Source organism: Oncorhynchus kisutch, linkage group LG8, assembly GCF_002021735.2.
Source record: "Oncorhynchus kisutch isolate 150728-3 linkage group LG8, Okis_V2, whole genome shotgun sequence".
NCBI lineage: Eukaryota > Metazoa > Chordata > Actinopteri > Salmoniformes > Salmonidae > Oncorhynchus > Oncorhynchus kisutch.
In genome coordinates this window covers 54250570-54271004 of record NC_034181.2, presented here as the reverse complement: position 1 = coordinate 54271004, position 20435 = coordinate 54250570, and the positions used below count along the sequence as shown (strand labels likewise).

At 43.8% G+C, this 20435-nt stretch overlaps 1 protein-coding gene across 5 annotated transcripts in view; it reads right to left on the bottom strand.

The window, feature by feature from the left end:
- Positions 1-297: 297 nt before the first annotated feature.
- The window catches only part of LOC109895298 (serine/threonine-protein kinase BRSK2-like), a 173983-nt gene continuing 153845 nt past the window's right edge, over positions 298-20435 (bottom strand). For 2 of the 5 annotated variants that reach the window (XM_031830565.1, XM_031830564.1), the window contains 7 exons: positions 20277-20337; positions 17606-17813; positions 16252-16300; positions 11670-11793; positions 9808-9988; positions 8947-9036; positions 298-2317 (listed from right to left, as the gene is read on the bottom strand). In XM_031830565.1, the coding sequence (XP_031686425.1) occupies positions 2295-2317; positions 8947-9036; positions 9808-9988; positions 11670-11793; positions 16252-16300; positions 17606-17813; positions 20277-20337 (736 nt within the window). In that variant the 3' untranslated portion in view covers positions 298-2294. Of the gene's footprint in view, positions 3012-8946; positions 9037-9807; positions 9989-11669; positions 11794-16251; positions 16301-17605; positions 18300-20276; positions 20338-20435 lie in introns of all 5 variants that reach the window. The other 3 variants (XM_031830562.1, XM_031830563.1, XM_031830561.1) reach the window with 2 other exon arrangements.

The window sequence follows — 20435 nt, the reverse complement described above, 5'->3', positions numbered from 1 at the left end:
ATTTATGGATATACCGCCAATACAATAGCAGCTACTGAGACTCTGTTGGTAGGAAATGAAGCATTTAGAGGCTGCTGTTACTTACTAGAGTCCATCCTCTCTCGTGTTGATGGAACTAGAGGAGATAGATATTGGACAGGAAGAACAGAACTCTGAATATTTTATTCTACTGTACATACAGTATGCCAAACATTTAGCTCACAATAATTACCATCAGCATTTCTATATTAGCCCCTTTTAGAATAACATGCGCCCATGGAAGTGTGTAGGCTAAAATCAGACATCACCACCACGCAATTCCAAAGTCAACAGATTTATTTCCTTTTGCACTGAAGTTGTTCACAGTTATGTCACAAGGGGATACATTGCCAGTGGTTTCCTGCTAAATACCAGCGCTCCTGGTGTTGTGTTCTACTGTATGTCCATCGTCCTGTGTGGCCTGGCTACCCAATAGTACAAAATAGAAAGAATAACACTAATAGGTATTGCTTTATTTTTATCTCTCTGATACCAATTCCCACCCCAGACAGAGTTCGTGACCAGAGTATCAGGTCTCTCTTTGAGAGAAACGGTGTGTGTGTGTGTGTGTGTGTGTGTGTGTGTGTGTGTGTGTGTGTAACTGTGTGTGTGTGTGTGCAGAGGATGCATTGCACAGTAAATGTGCACAGTAGTATAAGGAAGGAGAAGGGAGGTTGCGAGAAAGAACGCAAAGACGAACAAACAACCGAAGTGGTGAGAGAAAATAAAAATAAGAGAAACAAATTTAGAGACTGGAAAGAAAGAAAGAAAGAAAGAAAGACAGAAAGAAGGGGGGAAAGAGGGAAAAGGGACAGAACAATTCCAACAACAACATGCAAAGAAAAGACAAATGTTGGACATGCAAACGACAATACAAGGTCAAAGCTAAGAGTAGGAATCCCCTTGGTTTTTTAAATAAGTTTGTTTGCAATCTTTTTTGTATTTACAAGGCAAGTGGCTGGAGGGTTGCCTTTGTCGTCGTACACACACAACGAGAAGGAACGCACAATTATTATCAACAGAGGGCTCGTTCCTCTCAAAGAGACTAATCTACATTCTTAAATTACCGTAAATCATTTGCCAAATGTATATATTACAAGCTTTCTCATCCAAAGCTGGAAAAAAAAATGAATGTTCACAAAAACATTTAGTGAATTCTCAATGATCAATAAATTAAACATGACAAAAAAAACAATCTTTAAATTATCTAGTACATTTTCTCCATCATTTATATAAATAACCCAGAATAAATTAAAACAAACATGACAAAAAAAGACAATAAGGGAAACAAATATACACAATAATTATGTCCACTGTTGTCTGAATCCTGCAGATATTTCAAAAGAACACGGGCAAAACAAAATGGAAGAAAATAAAAACCCTGAAATGATTCATCCCTCAAAAGGGAACCGAAAATAAAATACATTTAATCGATAAAACAGGTCGAACAAGTAGAAAACACAAAAATATAGTGATAAGTTAACACAATTCTTAGCTAAACATAATGTCACAACTACACAAACGTTGTACATATGGGAACATAGTTAGTCTGTACAACAGAATAGATCATTCATTTGTGTACCCCTCCCTCCCCATTGCCCACCCAAAGTTAATTAACTCAATTTCATTTCATTTACAGCAATGACACAGAGTCTGAAGAAGTCTAAAGTGTTAAAATCCTGTAGTTCACAAAGAAGGACTACATTAAAAAGAATTACAATCCAGCCAACGTTTAGCCAACGTTCAGCCAACGTCCATCCAACTTCCAAGAGTCGCGCCACCTCTCTCCAACTTTCATAGGAGCCAGTGGTTCTACTTCCATTCGTCTTTGTGCGCAAGTCCTTACATCCCCCAGGTGTGTGTGCGTGTGTGTGTGTGTGTATAGGAGGATAGACAAGGAGGAGAGAAAGGAGGAGAGAGGATGTGTGTAGTATAGGTTTGACAAACATCATTGTCTTTTTAAGGCTTTTCTCCAACTCTTCGGCTAATATGTCTCTGGGTGTCTGTCACGATGATGAGAGAGTCTCTAGTACTCTAATGTTTAGTGTATGTGTGTGTGTGTGTGTGTGTGTGTGTGTGTGTGTGTGTGTGTGTGTGTGTGTGTGTGTGTGTGTGTGCGCGCAGGTGGAAAGCAGGAGGGGTGCATGGGGAGGAGGGGGACAGCAGTGTGAAGTATGTGAAGTCTTTCTCTTGTCCTCCGCCTCTGGCTCACTTACTCCCGTTGTTGACAAAGTGCCCCAGGTTGGGACACACACACTGCCCTCCATCTTGTTTCTCTAATAGGTTTTAGTGATGATCCCTGGTGGTAGAGACAAGGTCAAGCCATCATCACAGAGCAGAGGAGACACACACACACACCGACACACACACCCCACGGCGTGGGAACGGGACGAGAGGATAGAGGAACAGAAAAGAAACATGGCTACATGTGGTACTTAATATTGTCAAATACTGATCAATGGTCGATTGCTAAACTAAAATTGTAGTCATTCCATTATTACACAGTACAAAAGTTTATCATCTCGGCGATAATCAAAAGTTGATTTTTTTCAAGACACAAACACACTAAGCCTACTGACTAAAGCAAAGAAACCAGCAGCATCTCTCATTTCATTTCTCATCTCTCACACACTCTTGTGGGCTTTGTATTGGGTTTTGAACGACCTGATAACAGGTGGTTATTATCTAGTCATGCAACAGAGAGCTAGCTACTTCTCTCCGGTCTTAAGGTTGTTCCCCAGTCCGGCTGACGGCGGCCATCTTTGTTTGTTTGTCTTTGCCCGGAGGCGGGGGGCATTTAGAGTCAGTGGGCTGGGTGGGCTGGGGCTGAGTGGGCAGGGGACATGACTCATTTCGCCTGCTGCCGGGGGCATGCTTGGCAGGGGCGGGGCTAGCTGTGCCGGGCGTGCCAGGGGCGTTGTGCGACGCCTGGCTGCTCTTCTCGTCTGAAAAAAGTTGTTTAATTACGTCAAAGAAGTTACTCAACGGGCTGCCTAGGTACACAGACGGGAAGAAAAGAAAAAAAAGAGAGAGAGAGAGAGAACAAACAGCGAATGAGCAATGGGGTTAACGTGAGGAAGGAGGAGAGGGTGACGGGAAGGAAAGGGTGGTGATGAGGAAAGGACTGAAGGTGACGCTCCAGGAGGTAGAAAGGAGACTCATAAAAGCCACGTGGGTGGTAATAATAAATAAAGAGGATTTGATTACATGTGTTAGACTGTTAGTATGTACATTAACACTGTCTCGAGGCTGAGGCGATGGCGCATCAGTGTCAAAGTGCTAAGTTAGGAGACCTAAGGTTGGGAAACAACAGTAATCCATAAAAAAATTAAATAAATGAAATGTAGGGTTCACATAAAACCAGTGGGCTTTTGAGTCTCTGTTCTACCTGGTTTGGGTGAGAGTGGTGACATAGGAGGGCTAGCTTGAGCTCTGGAAGGGTGAGTGCTAAAAAGACCAGGTTTGGGGCAGGGGTGGTCAAATCTGCTTCCTAGAGAGTCACTGAGTGCAGGTTTGTGTTCCGGCCCTGCTCTAAACCCTCCTGATTTAGCTAGTCAAGGTCTTGATTAGGAGATGATTAGTAGAAATAGGAAGTGGTAGAGCAGGCCTGTAACAAAAGCCCGCATACCCAATTGCTCTCTTTCTGGAGAAAAGGGGGGGAGGAGAGGATGGAAGAGGAAGGGATGAGCAGCATTTCAGAGTACGACAAAACATAATGTCTTGCCTTCCAAGCTCCTGGTAACTATCCTAATCACCACAATAAAAGCATACCTTAGAATGAGTCCATACAGTGCTCACAGACAAACACAGACAATGTGAACAACATGCCATCATCACAATAACATCACTCATCACACAATCTATTTTGCTTTCAAGTAAGAGGTTTCCTGGACACAGATTAAGCCTAGTCCTGGACTAAAAAGCATGCACAATGGGGTTCCTAAATTGAAAGTGCTTTTTAATTCAATAACAGGCTTAATCTGGTTCTGGGAGGCCAGCCCTTAGTGTTCCACTGAGAGTCAAACATATACAGATTTACTCCAAACTTTCTTGAAATCTATCAGTCTAACTGTCCTTTCAAAGTTAATTTGGTGGGTGTTTTTTGGGACCAAACACAAAATACTTACGCAATGTCATCTTGCTATCACTTACCATTGTACCATCTTGTGCTACATAGCCATTTGTTATAGATGGGCTACAATGTGTTTTACGCATGGAATGGAAGGGAAGTGGACATTTGCATCAACACTAGTGTGCATCCCAACACACACTGTGCCATGCAAAGGATCTCTCTCTCACACACACACACACACACACACACACACACACACACACACACACACACACACACACACACACACACACACACACACGCAGAGCTGTGCATTAGTGACACCGTAGTGTGTTGATGGTGGGGTTAAGAGTCATCGGGTGTAGTGAGGGAGGCTCAGGCTAGTAGTTTACTGTTTGCCAATCGAGTGAGTATTTGATTAGGGAAACAGTGGCTTGGAGGGTTTGCTGGTCAAAGTGTCTGACCGCTGAGAGATATCTGGGAGCAGAGTACACAGTTACTCTCTAACACACCTCTACAGTGTCAGCTGGTTTATACAAATGAAGATTCGTATAAATATTTGTATACATTTGGCCGTTTTTCTTCTGAAATGTATGCACACAGGTCCTTTTCTTTGAGTATGAATTATGGCTGTTATCAAACTTTTAAAACATTTACTTCAGGTGTGCAAAATGCGATATCCAACACACTAGTTTTTCCCAAGATGCACTAATATCCATTGTCTAGGTAGATGGAATGCTCCATATGGTTTTTGCAGATGGTGCTAAAGTTAGCCATTTTTCAATTCATTCCAATTATAGTCTGTACGGTATATTCAGCAAGTATTCAGACTCCTTCACTTTTTCTAAAATGTTTTACTTTACAGCCTTATTCTAAAATGTATTAAATAAATGTTTCCCTCATCAATCTACACACAATACCCCATAATGACAAAGTGAAAACAGGTTTTTAGATCTTTTTTCCAATGTATTAAAGATAAAAAACAGAAATACCTTATTTACACAAGTTTTCAGACCCTTTACTATGAGACTCAAAATTGAGCTCAGGTGCATCCTGTTTCCATTGATCATCCTTGAGATGTTTCTAAAACTTGATTGGAGTCCACCTGTGGTAAATTCACTTAATTGGACATTATTTGGAAAGGCACCTGTCTATATCAGGTCCCACAGTTGACAGTGCATGTCAGAGCAAAAACCAAGCCATAAGATCAAAGGAATTGTCCTGAGAGCTCAGAGACAGGATTGGGTCGAGGCACAGATCTGGGGAAGGGAACCAAAACATTTCTGCAGAATTGATGGTCCCCAAGAACACAGTGGCCTCCATCATTCTTACATGGCAGAAGTCTGGATCCACCAAGACTCTTCCTAGAGCTGGCCGCCCAGCCAAACTGAGCAATCGGGGGAGATGGTCCTTGGTCAGGGAGGTGACCAAGAACCTGTGGAGAAAGGACAACCATCTCTGTAGCACTCCACCAATCAGGCCTTTATGGTAGAGTGGCTAGACAGAAGCCACTCCTCTTTAAAAGGCACATGACAGCCCGCTTGGGGTTTGCCAAGAGGCACCTAAAGGACTCTCAGACCATGAGAAACAATATTCTCCGGTCTGATGAAACCAAGATTGAACTCTTACGTCCGTGCCCAGTGGGAAGGCTGTAATCGCTGCCAAAGGTGCTTCAATAAAGTACTGATAGAGGGTCTGAATACTTATGTAAATGTGATATTTCAGTTTATTTTTAATTAATTTGTAAATAAAAAATTTAATAAACCGTTTTTGCCTTGGGTATTGTGTGTAGATTGATGAGGAAAAAACGATTTAATCAATTTTAGAATAAGGCTGTAATGTAAAATAAATTGAAAAAAGTCAAGCGGTTTGAATACTTTCCGAATGCACCGTACACATAACTGTTTAAAACCCAATCGGGATACATTTACTTTTGGAGTTCTGTGGTTTGGGGTGGTTATGTAGCGTTTTGCCACTTGTCTCTCTAAAATAAAATTACCTTGCAATATTTTCAACAAAATCACGTCTATTCTTTTCACTAGCCCATGTTATGGTAAGATATTTTGCGTTTTGGAAACAAACGCTTCAAATGGAATGTCTTACTCTTATTTTGCATGGATGTTTAAAGTCCATGCGTTTAAAAAAAAAAAGGGGGGGGGGTCTGCTTCCATTGCTTCTCTTCAGACTTTCTGTTTCTCTCTCTCTACCCATCTGTCAGTCTGTGTCTCTAGCTAGGTCTCTGACTCTCTGTATGCAACCCTTTCTCTTACTCAATCCTTAATTAGCTGGGTAGGGTGAAAGCTAATGGGAGATTAGAAATATTCTACTTGGGAGGGGGGCACTCTCTCAAAGTACAAAAGGACGAGAAACGCACACACACACACACACACACACACACACACACACACACACACACACACACACACACACACACACACACACACACACACACACACACACACACACACACACACACACACACACACACACACACACACACACACACACACACACACACACCTGGCTTCCCTTTTCTCATGGAATATTCACACATACAAAGTAAGTCACAATTTACACAGTATGAGTGTCATCTGTAGTAGCTAATACCACTCTTAAAACGTGGCACCGCATGCAGTCCCCTCTGGTCTCGGACACTGAAGGAGTGAGTGCAACCAGATTGCACAGATCTGTTTCAAATATTATTCTAGCGGTTGACTTAATATTAGTAAAGGTTGCGTGCGGTTGGTCAAATCGTTTTTTTTTGGGGGGGGGGGGGCTGAAACACATGCTCTCAGTGTGTTGTTGTCATATGTGACACACACTGTTCAGCATCAGTGTGTGATATCTAGCATTCAGTGAATTGATCCACCCCAGAGCCATACACACACACACACACACACAGAGAGAGTCAGGCACACTCAGTTTCAGTTTTAGAATGATCTAGGCAGCCATATTGGCACCAAAACGTCCAAGACCATCACATGCATGGAATATTTGGAGCTGACATAGATGATCAGTTTCCAGACTCTTTGTAGACTGTCTATGGCTCTGGTTGAAACCCTTGCATTCCACTCAGCATGCCGGACCAGTCATTCAGTTATTTGAGTGATTCTCTGCCAAGTGCAGTTAGATTGAAGCTGTGGAAGATGACCAAAAGCAGGCTGGGATGGACTGACAGGTGAGAAAGGGAAATAGGGAAAGAAGGAGATAGAGATGGATAGAAAAGGGACAGAACATACACGGCTACAGGGTTGTGGTCAATTCCACCTCAACTAATTCTGGAAAACAACTGCATGTCAATTCATGAATTGGAAATCAAACAATATTTGAAATAATGTTTTTTCAATTCATTAATTGAATTTCAAGGAATTCCCTGGAATAAGGTAAAACCTTTGACCCCAACCCCGAAGAAAGAGAGAAATAGGGACAAAGACAAACTGAAGGAAAGAAAGTGAGAAGGAAGGAAAGAAAAGAAAAAGAGTGAAAGCAACAGTGAACGAGTGGTGGGGATGAGTTATTGATGGAGAAAGTGGTAGGGGGTGTTGCATACAGTGCCTGATAACAGTTCCCATCGGTGACAGGGTGAGTCCCAGGCATTCAAAGTGCTAAAACTGCTAGCTGGTACGTGTGCTAAATGTGTGGACTAGAGAGTGGTCAAACCAGTGTTCTTCGTTCCTGGGGAAGGGGTGTGTGTGTGTGCGTGTGCGTGTGCGTGTGTGTGTGTGTGTGTGTGGGAAATACATTTTAAAAATCCTTCTCCAGCACCACCCCAACATATGTGACAATGGCGTGTTTCTATGTTTTGTAGTAAAAAAAGAGAGAGGAAGATAAGTATTTCCCATGACATCATCAACCAATTAGTAGTCAATTAGTAGAAAATGCATACTCATAAATTGTTAAAATGCACACAGATGATTTCATTGGAAACACTTATCTTCCTCTACCTTTTTTTTTACTACAAAACATAGAAACACGTCATTTTCATGTATGTTGATGTTGGGGTGGTGCTGGAGATGATGAATATGACGATTTTATAAATGTCCCTTTAATGTGTACACTTCACCAACGTTTTGATGATGACCAAAGTTTTGATTATTTTTGTCAGGTGTTAAAGCACTAGGACACATACATTAGTCTGCACACTCTCATACTGTGGGCCCAGGAGTAAAAAAGATGGCTCTAGCCTTATTATATTCTATAGTATGTACTATGTAATGTATGTAATGCCGTGTCTCACCAGCAGTGGGTGCTGTTATCAAGTGAAGAAACCCCCAAATTTATACAATACAGGCACACAAAAAAAACAAGGACAAGTGAAGAACAGAACGTGACTCTGTCTTTCTTTTCTTCCATTCCTCCCTGTTCAACCCATCTTCATCCCAGAATATAAAACCATATAATACATACATGTACTGAGCTAATGTGAGGAGGATCGTTTCGAACTGCTACATCATTTTGGTCCATATTCTCTATATGGGAAGGTTATACTAGACCTAAGTTCAACAAAACAACCTCTTAACCTAGAGCTGGTTGGAAAGTTTAAAAAAGTTAGCAGAAAACGTTGTCAAATGAATGATGTTTGTGAAGGTCATGACTGGGCCCTGGTGTGTGAATGCAAGAAAGTCAGGAGAGTGTGTGCCCCCTCTAGATGTCTCGAAGGATACCAACGTTGTTGCTTTGTTGGTGCCGGGTGCATCTGCCATGGTGTGGGCCATGCATGTGGAGATGCCTTGTGCCAAAGCGTGTGAGTCGAGCCGCACTGTGACTGTGGCGTTGCCGTGAGCTACGGGGATGCCGGGAGGGGGGGGGGGGGGGGGGGGGTAGTGGATGGGGGCGAGGGGAGGGGCTCTACTTACCAGAGATCTGCTGGACCCCGGGCTGGTCATGTGAGCTCATCAACTGAGCCTGAATGGTCTCAACCACACGCTTGAAACGGCGGCTGGGACCTGGTAAGAGAGAGGGGGAAAGACAGAGAGAAAAAACGAGGGGGGTAGAGAGTGAGGGGGGGAGAGAGAGGATGAGGAGAGAGATAGCGAGGGAGGCAGAGAGAAGGTAGAGGAAGGGAGTGAGAGAAATTGAGAGAAACAGAGAAAAACACTTAGGACTTGATTGACTGAAAAATAGAATTGCTCTTGAAAATAACCAGAATAATAGACAGAAAACAAGCTTGTGATGTTGAAACACAATGCCACACCAGTAGGACGCAAAGAGTGTCAACGTTATGAAAACAATGACATCATTTCTATTCGATTTTCCTCACAACAATAGCCCTCAACGAAGCTTCAATTTTAATTCAAGCACGTGTCCTGGGAATCAAAATGGAATTCAGCGGAATTAAATAAGAGTCTGTTCAACATCAATTTAACATAAGTTATCTACATGGGAATAAGCAGACATACTGCAGAGACGACACAGAATATTTGGCTGGAGATGATGCTCCAGTGTCATTGGCCAGAGGTTGCCCTTCGACACTCAAGCAGGGACAAAAGTGCAGTATGATCATGGTGGGAAAAGGTCTCTGTTTCTCTGTCCTTCTTCTCACCTGGCTTCTTCTGTGTAATGGCGCTTGCATCAGCGTGGATGCGTGTGTGTTTGTGCATGTGTGTACATATCCAGGAAGTGCCTGTGTGGATTTGTGCGTGTGTGTGTGTGTATGTTGATATGTGCGTGTGCGCTCATGTGCCTCCCTGCTCTGCCTGCCTTTCTGTGCACGTTACCTGAGAGCAGGGTGAAGGTGACCGAATAGATGCCGTTCTCTTTGGTGGCGGCGGTGCTCTCTGTGTAGGTGATGTCCACCTGGAACTTGACCGGCTTCTGAAATACTGTAGGTCCGGCTGTGGACTTATACTCCGCCCGGAAACTAGTCTGACTGATCACACTGTGGCTGAGACTGGGGATCTATATGAGAGAGAGAGAGAGAGAGAGAGAGAGAGGAGAAAGGGAGGGAGAGGGGGCAACGGTGGGAAGCAGGAGGTAGGGAAGCAGAGGGAGAGAGGGAGGTGGAGGGTGGGAGAGAGAGAGAGAGAGCGAAAACAAAGAGCGCACAGGATAAAGAGAGGGAAAACAATCCACTTGCACACAGAGACCGTTTACATGTGTGACGAGTGAGAAAAAGGATATGTACATGACTAAAATACAGAGAAGAGGACGAGACAAGGAGAGACAAAGACAGGAAGAGACAACACGGGATCTGTTACACTAACAGCACAGCGCTGTTAGGAACCATCAGACTCTGGGTCAATTACAATAGACAGCGCTGAAGAGACAAGGGACACAGCGGCAACAACACAGTGTTGGGCGACGGGGACTAAGGTGCCTTTTAAAACGAACTGAAACAAACCTGCTGGGAAATAAAGCGGACCTGTTAAGGTTAGACAATTGGCTAGGTGTAAGGTTAATGCAAGCCAACCACTGTAGTGTAGGATAAAGGTTGTGCCATGAGCGTTTAGTGTCAAAGTCAGTTTCCATCCGTTGTGGTTTTGACTGTTGTGACGCTGTGTTCTACCATTATAATGACACAGCTATGCACAGTGTGGCCAAGAAAAACTTTAGGAGACTCAATCAAGCCCTTTTACTTGGCACTCTTTTAACGTCAGAAACCAGACCGCTGTGCACCAATCAGATGCTGACTACAAAAAGCAGGCTGCTGTTCACTGATTACACAATAACACTGACCTTCACTGGGAAAGCAACAGAGGGCAGTAGCACGGACTAAAAGTTGCTCTAAATCGAAAGAATAATCAACGTTGCTTTACAGTGAATTTATCCACTTCGCCTCAAGGACAAACCAATGAACATAGCTACCTGATTCAGAGGGTTTGGGTTAAATGCGGAAGACACATTTCAGTTGACTAGGTACCCCCTTTTCCCTTTCACTTTGTGTGGTAGCTCTAATAATGATTTCAATGTCTGAAGACCAGGAACTCTGAAATATAATTCCATGCAATAAGTCAAATGGCATCATAAGTAGGGGGGTGACAAAGGACAGAGAGAGAGAGAGGAGAGAGAGAGCGAGAGAAGAAGATATACACACACAGTAGATGGAGAGGGAGAGAAAGAGGAGCTGTGAGGGGTAAAGAGGTGTGGTGAGGGGTAAAGAGGTGTGGTGAGGGGTAAAGAGGTGTGGTGAGGGGTAAAGAGGTGCGGTGAGGGGTAAAGAGGAGCGGTGAGGGGTAAAGAGGAGCGGTGAGGGGTAAAGAGGTGTGGTGAGGGGTAAAGAGGTGTGGTGAGGGCAAAGAGGAGCGGTGAGGGGTAAAGAGGAGCGGTGAGGGGTAAAGAGGTGTGGTGAGGGGTAAAGAGGTGTGGTGAGGGGTAAAGAGGTGTGGTGAGGGGTAAAGAGGAGCGGTGAGGGGTAAAGAGGTGTGGTGAGGGGTAAAGAGGTGTGGTGAGGGGTAAAGAGGTGTGGTGAGGGGTAAAGAGGAGCGGTGAGGGGTAAAGAAGTGTGGTGAGGGGTAAAGAGGAGCGGTGAGGGGTAAAAAGGAGCGGTGAGGGGTAAAGAGGAGCGGTGAGGGGTAAAGAGGAGCGGTGAGGGGTAAAGAGGTGTGGTGAGGGGTAAAGAGGTGTGGTGAGGACTCCTTACAGAGAGGAAGGCGTGAACGATGTCTGCTTTGATGGAGCTGAGAGGCTTGTCTCTGATCACCACAAAGATCTGCTCCTCTTTCTCCAGGTTGATGAAGTTACCAAACCATGACTTCTTGGCAAGCCTGTAGGGAGGGAGAAAAAAATAGTTTTATGAGGACACACACACACACACACACACACCACACACACACACACACACACACACACACACACACACACACACACACACACTTAATTTAGTATCTGCTGGAGAGAATACTAATGCCTCATATCAAGAGGAATAATTAACGTACTGCCACACTCATTTGCATAATGCAACATTTACCATGCTTTGTCTGATATTTAAGGGTAATGGACAGAAACGGTTTAAGTTTCTAAAATCACTTTGTCCCTCCAGGCCTGGTCCAGATGTGCTTGGTGACTATAATGTATGCCATGACAATTATAGTCAGAGGAGTTGGTAAAAGCACATTCATATCTGAACCAGGCTATTCTGTTTCCACCTCCCTCTACCATCTAACTTCAACCCTTGTGCATGTTCTGTACGCCCTCTTCCTCCCCCTGCTTGTCCAAATGGCCTCATATTGGTCCCCAATAGCAATGACATCATCCCGACTACCTTTGCAACTAACCTACCTCAAGGCCCCTTCCTCGTTTCTGCCTCATCTCCAACTATCCAACCAGACTCTAACTGTGGCTCTCTGTCTGTGAAGCAAACTGGAACTAAACCACTAAAATATTCATGGGGAACAATTCCCTAAAAATAGCCCAATCAACAGGAAGGAGAGAGAGATGCAATACTGGGAGGAGGTCAATTTGCATAATTGTGGGAATTGTTCACACAGGCCTCTTGGGCAGAATCCTCTACTGTCTGTACCTTACGTAGTCACTCTCCCAGTGGCGAAAACACCAGAGAGGTTGAAAGGTGGAATGAGTTGACTTTCGTGCACATGTATGTAACAGAGGTGGTTCAGTGACCCACAATCAAATGACGAATCACCTTGCCTGAGATGTGCAGCTCCCTGAACTAATGTCTCCAGACTTTAGCTTAACGGGACAACAACGGTGAACCACAATCACTAGAAACCTTGCCTGATACCTTTTTTTAAATAATTGTTTTATTTTTTAGGGGGTAGATCAGCTTTAATATTGCAGATAGATTGTGGCTTCCATCAATGTAATTGTCTGTCTCATTTTCAATCCACCATAAATATTTTTATATTCTAACAATTGGCCCAGCGTTGTCCGGGTTTGGCCGGTGTAGGCCATCATTGTAAATAAGAATTTGTTCTTTGCCTAGTTAAATAAAGGTTAAGATAAATTATACAAATGATACAAAACAAGCTATATATTCACTGTACCCAAACAAATGATCTAATGATTCTCTCTCTTCGCAGAAAAAAGGTTGTATCCCCCATCATACAGTGCCTTCGGAAAGTATTCACACCCCTTGACTTTTTCCATATTTTGTTACATTACAGCCTTATTCTAAAATGGATTAAATATATAATAATCTCAGCAATAACCCATCATGACAAAGTGAAATCAATATTGAAATCTTTGGCATGAATGCCAAGTGTCACGTCTGGAGGAAACCTGGCACCGTCCCTACGGGGAAGCACGTTGGTGGCAGCATCATGTTGTGGGGATGTTTTTCAGCGGTAGGAACTTGATTAGTCAAGATCGAGGCAAAGATGAACAGAGAAAATTACAGAAAGATCCTTGATTAAAATCTGCTCCAGAAAGCTCAGGACCTCAGACTGGGTCAAAGTTTCACCTTCCAGCAGGACAACGACCCTAAGCACAAGCCAAGACAATGCAGTAGTGGCTTCGGGACATCTCTGGAGAGACCTGAAAATAGCTGTCCAGCAACGCTCCCCATCCAACCTGACAGAGCTTGAGACAAATGTGCTTCAACAAAGTACTGTGTAAAGGGTCTGAATATGTATGTGAATGTGTAACGTAACAGTCAAGGGTTCTGAATACTTTCCGAAGGCACTGTATATAACATTCTATTGGCTGTAAGAATTTGGAGTAATAATTTAAATTAAAAGTTTTAAAAGTTTTGAATCCGGTGTAGCTTTGTGGCCAAAAGTTTTGAGAATGACACAAAAATGAATTTTCACAAAGTCTGCTGCCTCAGTGTCTTTAGATATTTTTGTCAGATGTTACTATGGAATACTGAAGTATAATTACAGGCAAAGTGTCAAAGTGTCAAAGGCTTTTATTGACAATTACATGAAGTTGATGCAAAGAGTCAATATTTGCAGTGTTGATCCTTCTTTTTCAAGACCTTTGCAATCTGCCCCGGCATGCTGTCAATTAACTTCTGGGCCACATCCTGGCTGACGGCAGCCCATTCTTGCATAATCAATGCTTGGAGTTTGTCAGAATTTGTGGGTTTTTGTTTGTCCACCTGCCTCTTGAGGATTGACCACAAGTTCTCAATGGGATTAAGGTCTGGGGAGTTTCCTGACCATGGCCCCAAAATAACAATATTTTGTTCCCCGAGCCACTTAGTTATCACTTTAACCTTATGACAAGGTGCTCCATCATGCTGGAAACGGCATTGTTCGTCACCAAACTGTTCCTGGACGGTTGGGAGAAGTTGCTCTCGGAGGATGTGTTGGTACCATTCTTTATTCGTGGCTGTGTTTTTAGGCAAAATGGTGAGTGAGCCCACTCCCTTGGCTGAGAAGCAACCCCACACATGAATGGTCTCAGGATGCTTTACTGCTGGCATGACACAGGACTGATGGTAGCTCTCACCTTGTCTTCTCCGGACAAGGGGATTCATCAGAGAAAATGACTTTACCCCAGTCCTCAGCAGTCCAATCCGTGTACCTTTTGCAGAATATCAGTGAGAGAAGTGGCTTCTTTGCTGCCGTTCTTGACACCAGGCCATCCTCCAAAAGTCTTCGCCTCACTGTGCGTGCAGATGCACTCACACCTGCCTGCTGCCATTCCTGAGAAAGCTCTGTACTGGTGGTGCCCCGATCTTGCAGCTGAATCAACTTTAGGAGACAGTCCTGGCACTTGCTGGACTTTCTTGGGTGCCCTGAAGCCTTCTTCACAACAATTTAACCGCTCTCCTTGAAGTTCTTGATGATCTGATAAATGGTTTATTTAGGTACAATCTTACTGGCAGCAATATCCTTGCCTGTGAAGCCCTTTTTGTGCAAAGCAATGATGACGGCACGTGTTTTCTTACAGGCAACCAACAGAAGAAGAACAATGATTCCAAGCACCACCCTCCTTTTGAAGCTTCCAGTCTGTTGTTCGAACTCAGTCAGCATGACAGAGTGATCTCCAGCCTTGTCCTCGTCAACACTCACACCTGTGTTAACGAGACAATCACTGACATGATGTCAGCTGGTCCTTTTGTGGCAGGGCTGAAATGCAGTGGAAATATTTTTTGGGGGATTCAGTCCATGTATATCAGTTGATAAACCATGTGCCATGGAATCGGTACATCAAAAATCTTGCAAACTATTTTGCAATCTATATGGCACAGCTGTACTCTTTTTGGTCCCTAAATTAAACTGGTATACTTTTCATGCAGGTCTGCCAGACAAGTTCCTTACTTTCTCCCCTTTCCATCTTTACAGTAATGCTGCAATTAGTCGGTTGTAATTTTGATAAGAGCAGACATTTCCACATATTTGTGTTCGCTGCATGTGTGACATAACTCCACCAGTCCTATTTATGATATAATTTACAAATATTATACATTTTTTAAATGTTTTTCTCCATTCATATTGTTTTTTTTTAAATCAATTAGTATATTCGAATTTCACCAAATATTTGTTGTATTATTTGTTCTGTCTTTTCTGGTGAATTAAACTGAAATTGCAACCAACTTTCTATGGCTTGTTTAAAAATAGTCATATTTTGTAGATTATTTCATTTTCAAATAACCGAAAGTGAGAGGTTGTAATGTGAATAATGGTAAAAAGGCATTGGGGTTGAACATTGGGTGAGACATTCTTACTAATCTGCTAGAGAACCAGATCGGATTTAAGTACACATTTTATATGACTGATCCTTTAGTGAGAGGTCTCATTGCTTTAATATTTAATCATTTCTGCCCCCAGAATTCATATCCATTATATAAATAGGTCTGTTTAATTTTGTCTGGCTTGTCGCTCCAAATAAAATTGAATATTTTTTGCTTGTATAATTTAAAAAAAAACAAGTTGCTAGGTGTAGGCAAGCTCATTAGCAAATAGGTAAACCGGGATACGACTAAAGACAGGTATTTTCCTAAAGACTTGTGTTAGATCTCTGAACGAACGCCTACAGACCACCTACGGGTCCCTATGTTGCTTGACCTCTAAATGTTTAGTAAAAGGCATAGGCTGACGCACATCCACAACTGTGCTGTAGAGGTGCTGACTAAGGAGAGTAAACTATAAAAAGAAAGTGGCACACCCTAGTTATGCCCTCATGGATATAGCAAACAACGTTTTGGTACGCAGCTTCTTCTTCAGGGTCTGGGAGCATAGCTAGAGTGTGCCACTTTCTTTCTTGACCTCAATGTTTTGTCAAACACTGTATTTATGTTTCCCCGGGTCACTCACTCTGGTGAAGAGTCTGGCGTGAGGCTGGACATGTCCTCCTGGGTGGGGACTGTGGAGAGAGGCAGAGACAGAGGTCAAAATTGAAAGGTTAAAGGCCCAATGCAGTCAAAAACATTATTTTCCTGTATTTGATATACATTTCCACACTATGAGGTTGGAATAATACTGTGCAATTGAGAAGATGATGATTACCCTTTTAGTGTAAGAGTTTGAAAAGACCACCTGAAATTTCAGCCTGTTTTGGTGGGATGGAGTTTTGGCCTGCCTGGTGACATCACCAGGAGGTACATTTGATAATAGACCAACAAGACAGAGAGTTCCAAACCTCTATGCCAATAACAGCTCATTTTCAGTTTTCCGCTCTACACATTCGCACTTTGAGAAGTCGCTCTTTTACTGAGAAGCAATTTGTGTTTCATTTTGAGCATTTTAATTAAAAACAATGTACTTAATTGTTAACCAAAAATTGTTTGATATTGAGATAAAAACGGCTGCATTGGACCTTTAAAGGTGAAAAGGTCAAACAAATGGGCAACATCGCTTGATTGACATCGAAGAGCACTATTGTTTGTAAAATATTATTTTACCATTGTAATAACATCATCTACAATGGATATTCTGGATAAGATGGACAATATCCCTTCACATTGTATAGATCCAGTTAGGGAAAGGAAAGGGATACCTGTCAGTTGCACAACTGAATGTATTCAACCGGGAAGCAGTTGTCGTGGGGGTTATTTGCCTTGCTCATGGGCAAAACAGCTTTCCATCTTGCCGGCTCTGGGATTCTGTCCCAACTCTCTAACCGCTAGGCTTCCCTTAGTAATGGAGGATTTCAATGATCTATCACCGTGCAGCACATATTACATGACAACTTACCTACAGGCATTAAAACATTATACCACTCATTGGACGAAGAAAAATACACCCTACAGTTTCCCTAATTACATATATGAGCTTGCACGCTTTGAGAACTGGTAAAGGCCTCTGGTAAAGGTCTGAAACTATACGCTCCTTATAACACAAACAACTCTTCTTCTCATCTTTGCTCCTCTCATCGGAATGGAATAGCCGTTGATTTATAATGTACATGACTAATCATACAGAAGTTAATCGGACTAGCATAAAGAACCCCTCCCCCGTGGTTTAATAAGATTATATCACAATGTATAGAACAGAACCAGCACGTCGTTACGCTACGCTGGGGATGATCTACGCGGCCCAGAAGGATGTAGCTGTGAGCCACCAAAGGGTCCCATTCTTATACCCACTGTTAGTGTGTGTGGAAATCCTGCCTTATTCCCTCACCTTTCCCCTCTCTCCCCAAGTCTCCTACCCCAGTCCTGTCCAGTACCTTGCATTTTCCTGCGATGGAAGCGCGGCGAGCCCAGGAAGCTGTTCTTGATAGAGTTGAGACGTGTCCTCCAGGGCAGTCCGCCGATGGAGGGGCTGGGGGGCGGCGTGGGGCTGGGGGTGCCTGCCGGGCTATCCTTGGGTGTGTGCACCGGAGTGCCCTTGGGGGTGGGGAGGGGGCTCCCCAGCGGAGAGGGGTGCGGAGTCACCTGTATGGTGGGGACAGATTTGTGACCGTTGTGGTCAGGGTGGAGGCGGTGCCGGCGAAGGGGGGTCATGGGGGGCATCGGGGACAGGGGGATGGAGAGCTTAGGGGGCACGGTGAGGGGCGGGTGCCGGCGTGGCCGCGGGCTGTTGGGGACGCAGGGGGGGCTGCCCATGGGGGATGAGGGGGAGGTGGGCTCCGACTTGGGGGTGGTTGGGCTGTCAGCCAAGTTGGGAAGAGGGTTGGACCTGGTGGTCTGAAGGGGCTTCTCAGACACTTTGGGCTTGGCGGGGAGGGTCTGTGTGCGGGGGTGCATCAGGGGGGACCCCATCTTTGGCGTGTAGGAGTTGGGGAGCGGGTGTGGGTGCACGCGATTTGCCCCCCCTACCCCGTTATGGTTAAGGCGGGACTCTGGGGAATGGGTGGGGCTACAGTTGGGCGACTGACAGAGGTCCGGCGACTGGGGCGGGATAAAGAAGCGCCGGACCGGCTGCGATTGGACATGCACCGTTAGATTGACAGAGCAGGCAGCCAATGAGAGACCACGCCCAGAAGCCAGGGGACATATATAGAAAACACCACAACCCAATAAAGGTGGATTGCAATGAAAAGGCACCAGGGAAAAAAACAGCAATATAGTAAGAAATGACATGGAGGAGAGGATAGGTGGAGCGAATGACACACAGGCAGGGAGAGTGGTGAGAGTGCAGAAAGAAAGACAAGAAGAACATGCCATTAGCACAACCAGCCAACCAGGAGGCAGCAGCACCATGGGGGGACAGAAGTGTAGAACATTACAAGCATTCATGAAGCCAAACCCAAACCGGCAACTGAAACAGCACCGAAAGCTAACTGCATTAGCTTCCAGACTTCATTGTTGGAAAGCAGCCATACTGCATGCACAATGCTGTGATATGAATGACATAGCAACTATCATGACAGGACATGAAAGTTTATGACAGCTAATGAAAACTGGCATCTATTAAAAGTTTATGCAAGGTTTATCGGCTTTTTGTTGTGTCACTCATATGGCAGCATTATGAAGCGTTTATGACGACTGCCTTGGTGAAGTGGTCCTCATTAAATATAACGCATGAGCGTGTATGTCTCTCTGTGTGTGTGTGCATGTGTTTTGTGTGGGTGCATGTGGGTGCTCTAAAGTTTAAAGGTCAAATTATACTCCTAAACCCTAATCCCTATATCCCTATATCCCTCAGTAGAGTGATCCCATCAATGTGTGACATAATATGTAGCCTTACATAATCGGCACAATATTTAGGAGGACTAACATGGCATCACCACTATCTGAACCAAGTCCTTTACAGTATCACTCATCATAAAAAAAAAAACAGGAAGTAACATTTAGGCACCAAACCCCCTGCTGGGGTTGCTGACAGACATAAATATTTGCCAGAAAGAAATATCCTCAATTATGAAACTTTTACAGTATCCTTCATAACACTGACAGTTCCGCAAGAAGAGGCAGAATATGGGATGACTGCATGTTTGTATCCTCGCTAAGGGCTGGCTTTAAAAATGCATGGCCTTAGTAAAGAAAAAAATTGAGGAAATGTGCATGCTAGCTAGGAGATGGTTAGTTGATTTGTGGCCCAAACTTTTACAGTCATTACATAACATGGCAGCACTTTCTAATGTATTCCCTAATCGAAGATGACTGTGATGGATTATTATGTTACAATTTTATAGTACTGGTCATTGAACACTGAAATCCCACGTATTGGGATTTCAAATAATGGATGTGTTTGCAATCTGATGAGCTGTTGGGGGAATTAAGAACTTTAAAACAAGAACGATGGGTTCCCTCGTCAGTACTTAAGCCCTTATGAGACATCACAAGAAGCCCTATGACATGCAGCCTACATAGTTCTGTCATAACGATGATATAACAACAGTCGGAACAGGTCATGATAACCAAACGTACATTACAGTATAACAACTGATACAACCCATGAACGACACTAAATCCTCATATCAGCGTTATGTCAGGTGTCATAAGTCATGCCCTGTGTTTTGGGCTATCATGACACGTGACATAGATTTTAACCTTCATTTTAAGCCTTTTCCAGAAATAGAATTACACCAAAAATGAAAGCAATTGTCTGAGGATGGTGCTGGACCATCTGACATCTGAAAAAAATAAAAAGCTTTAAATAAAGATAAAATCCATGATTGTCCAAAACACATGGCCCTAGTCATAAGCTGTCATAGGGGTATAGAGACTGGTAGCTTTACACTATTCTTATGACAGGATTATGCAGGCTTCATGTCAGATTCCCCTGTGAGCTGCCTTATTCAATAGCCTTATGAGTGGCCGTAGTGAGTGAACAGCAGCGTGTGCATTCCGGCGACAGCCACAGCACAGCAGAGCTAGCGGTGAGGTGAGTTGGTGCGGTGCAGTGTGGGCCCCGGTGGGCCAGCGGGTGGTGCGGAACAACCGAACTCTTACCCTGGGACTGCTGAGAGGACTAGTGGAGAGACCGGAGGACGCTCCACTGATAGACCGTGACCTATAGACACACACGCAGGCACACAGGGTTAAAGACATCCTCTGACATTGCGATATGTGCGACTGCAACGGGAAAACACCACAATATGACCACACACT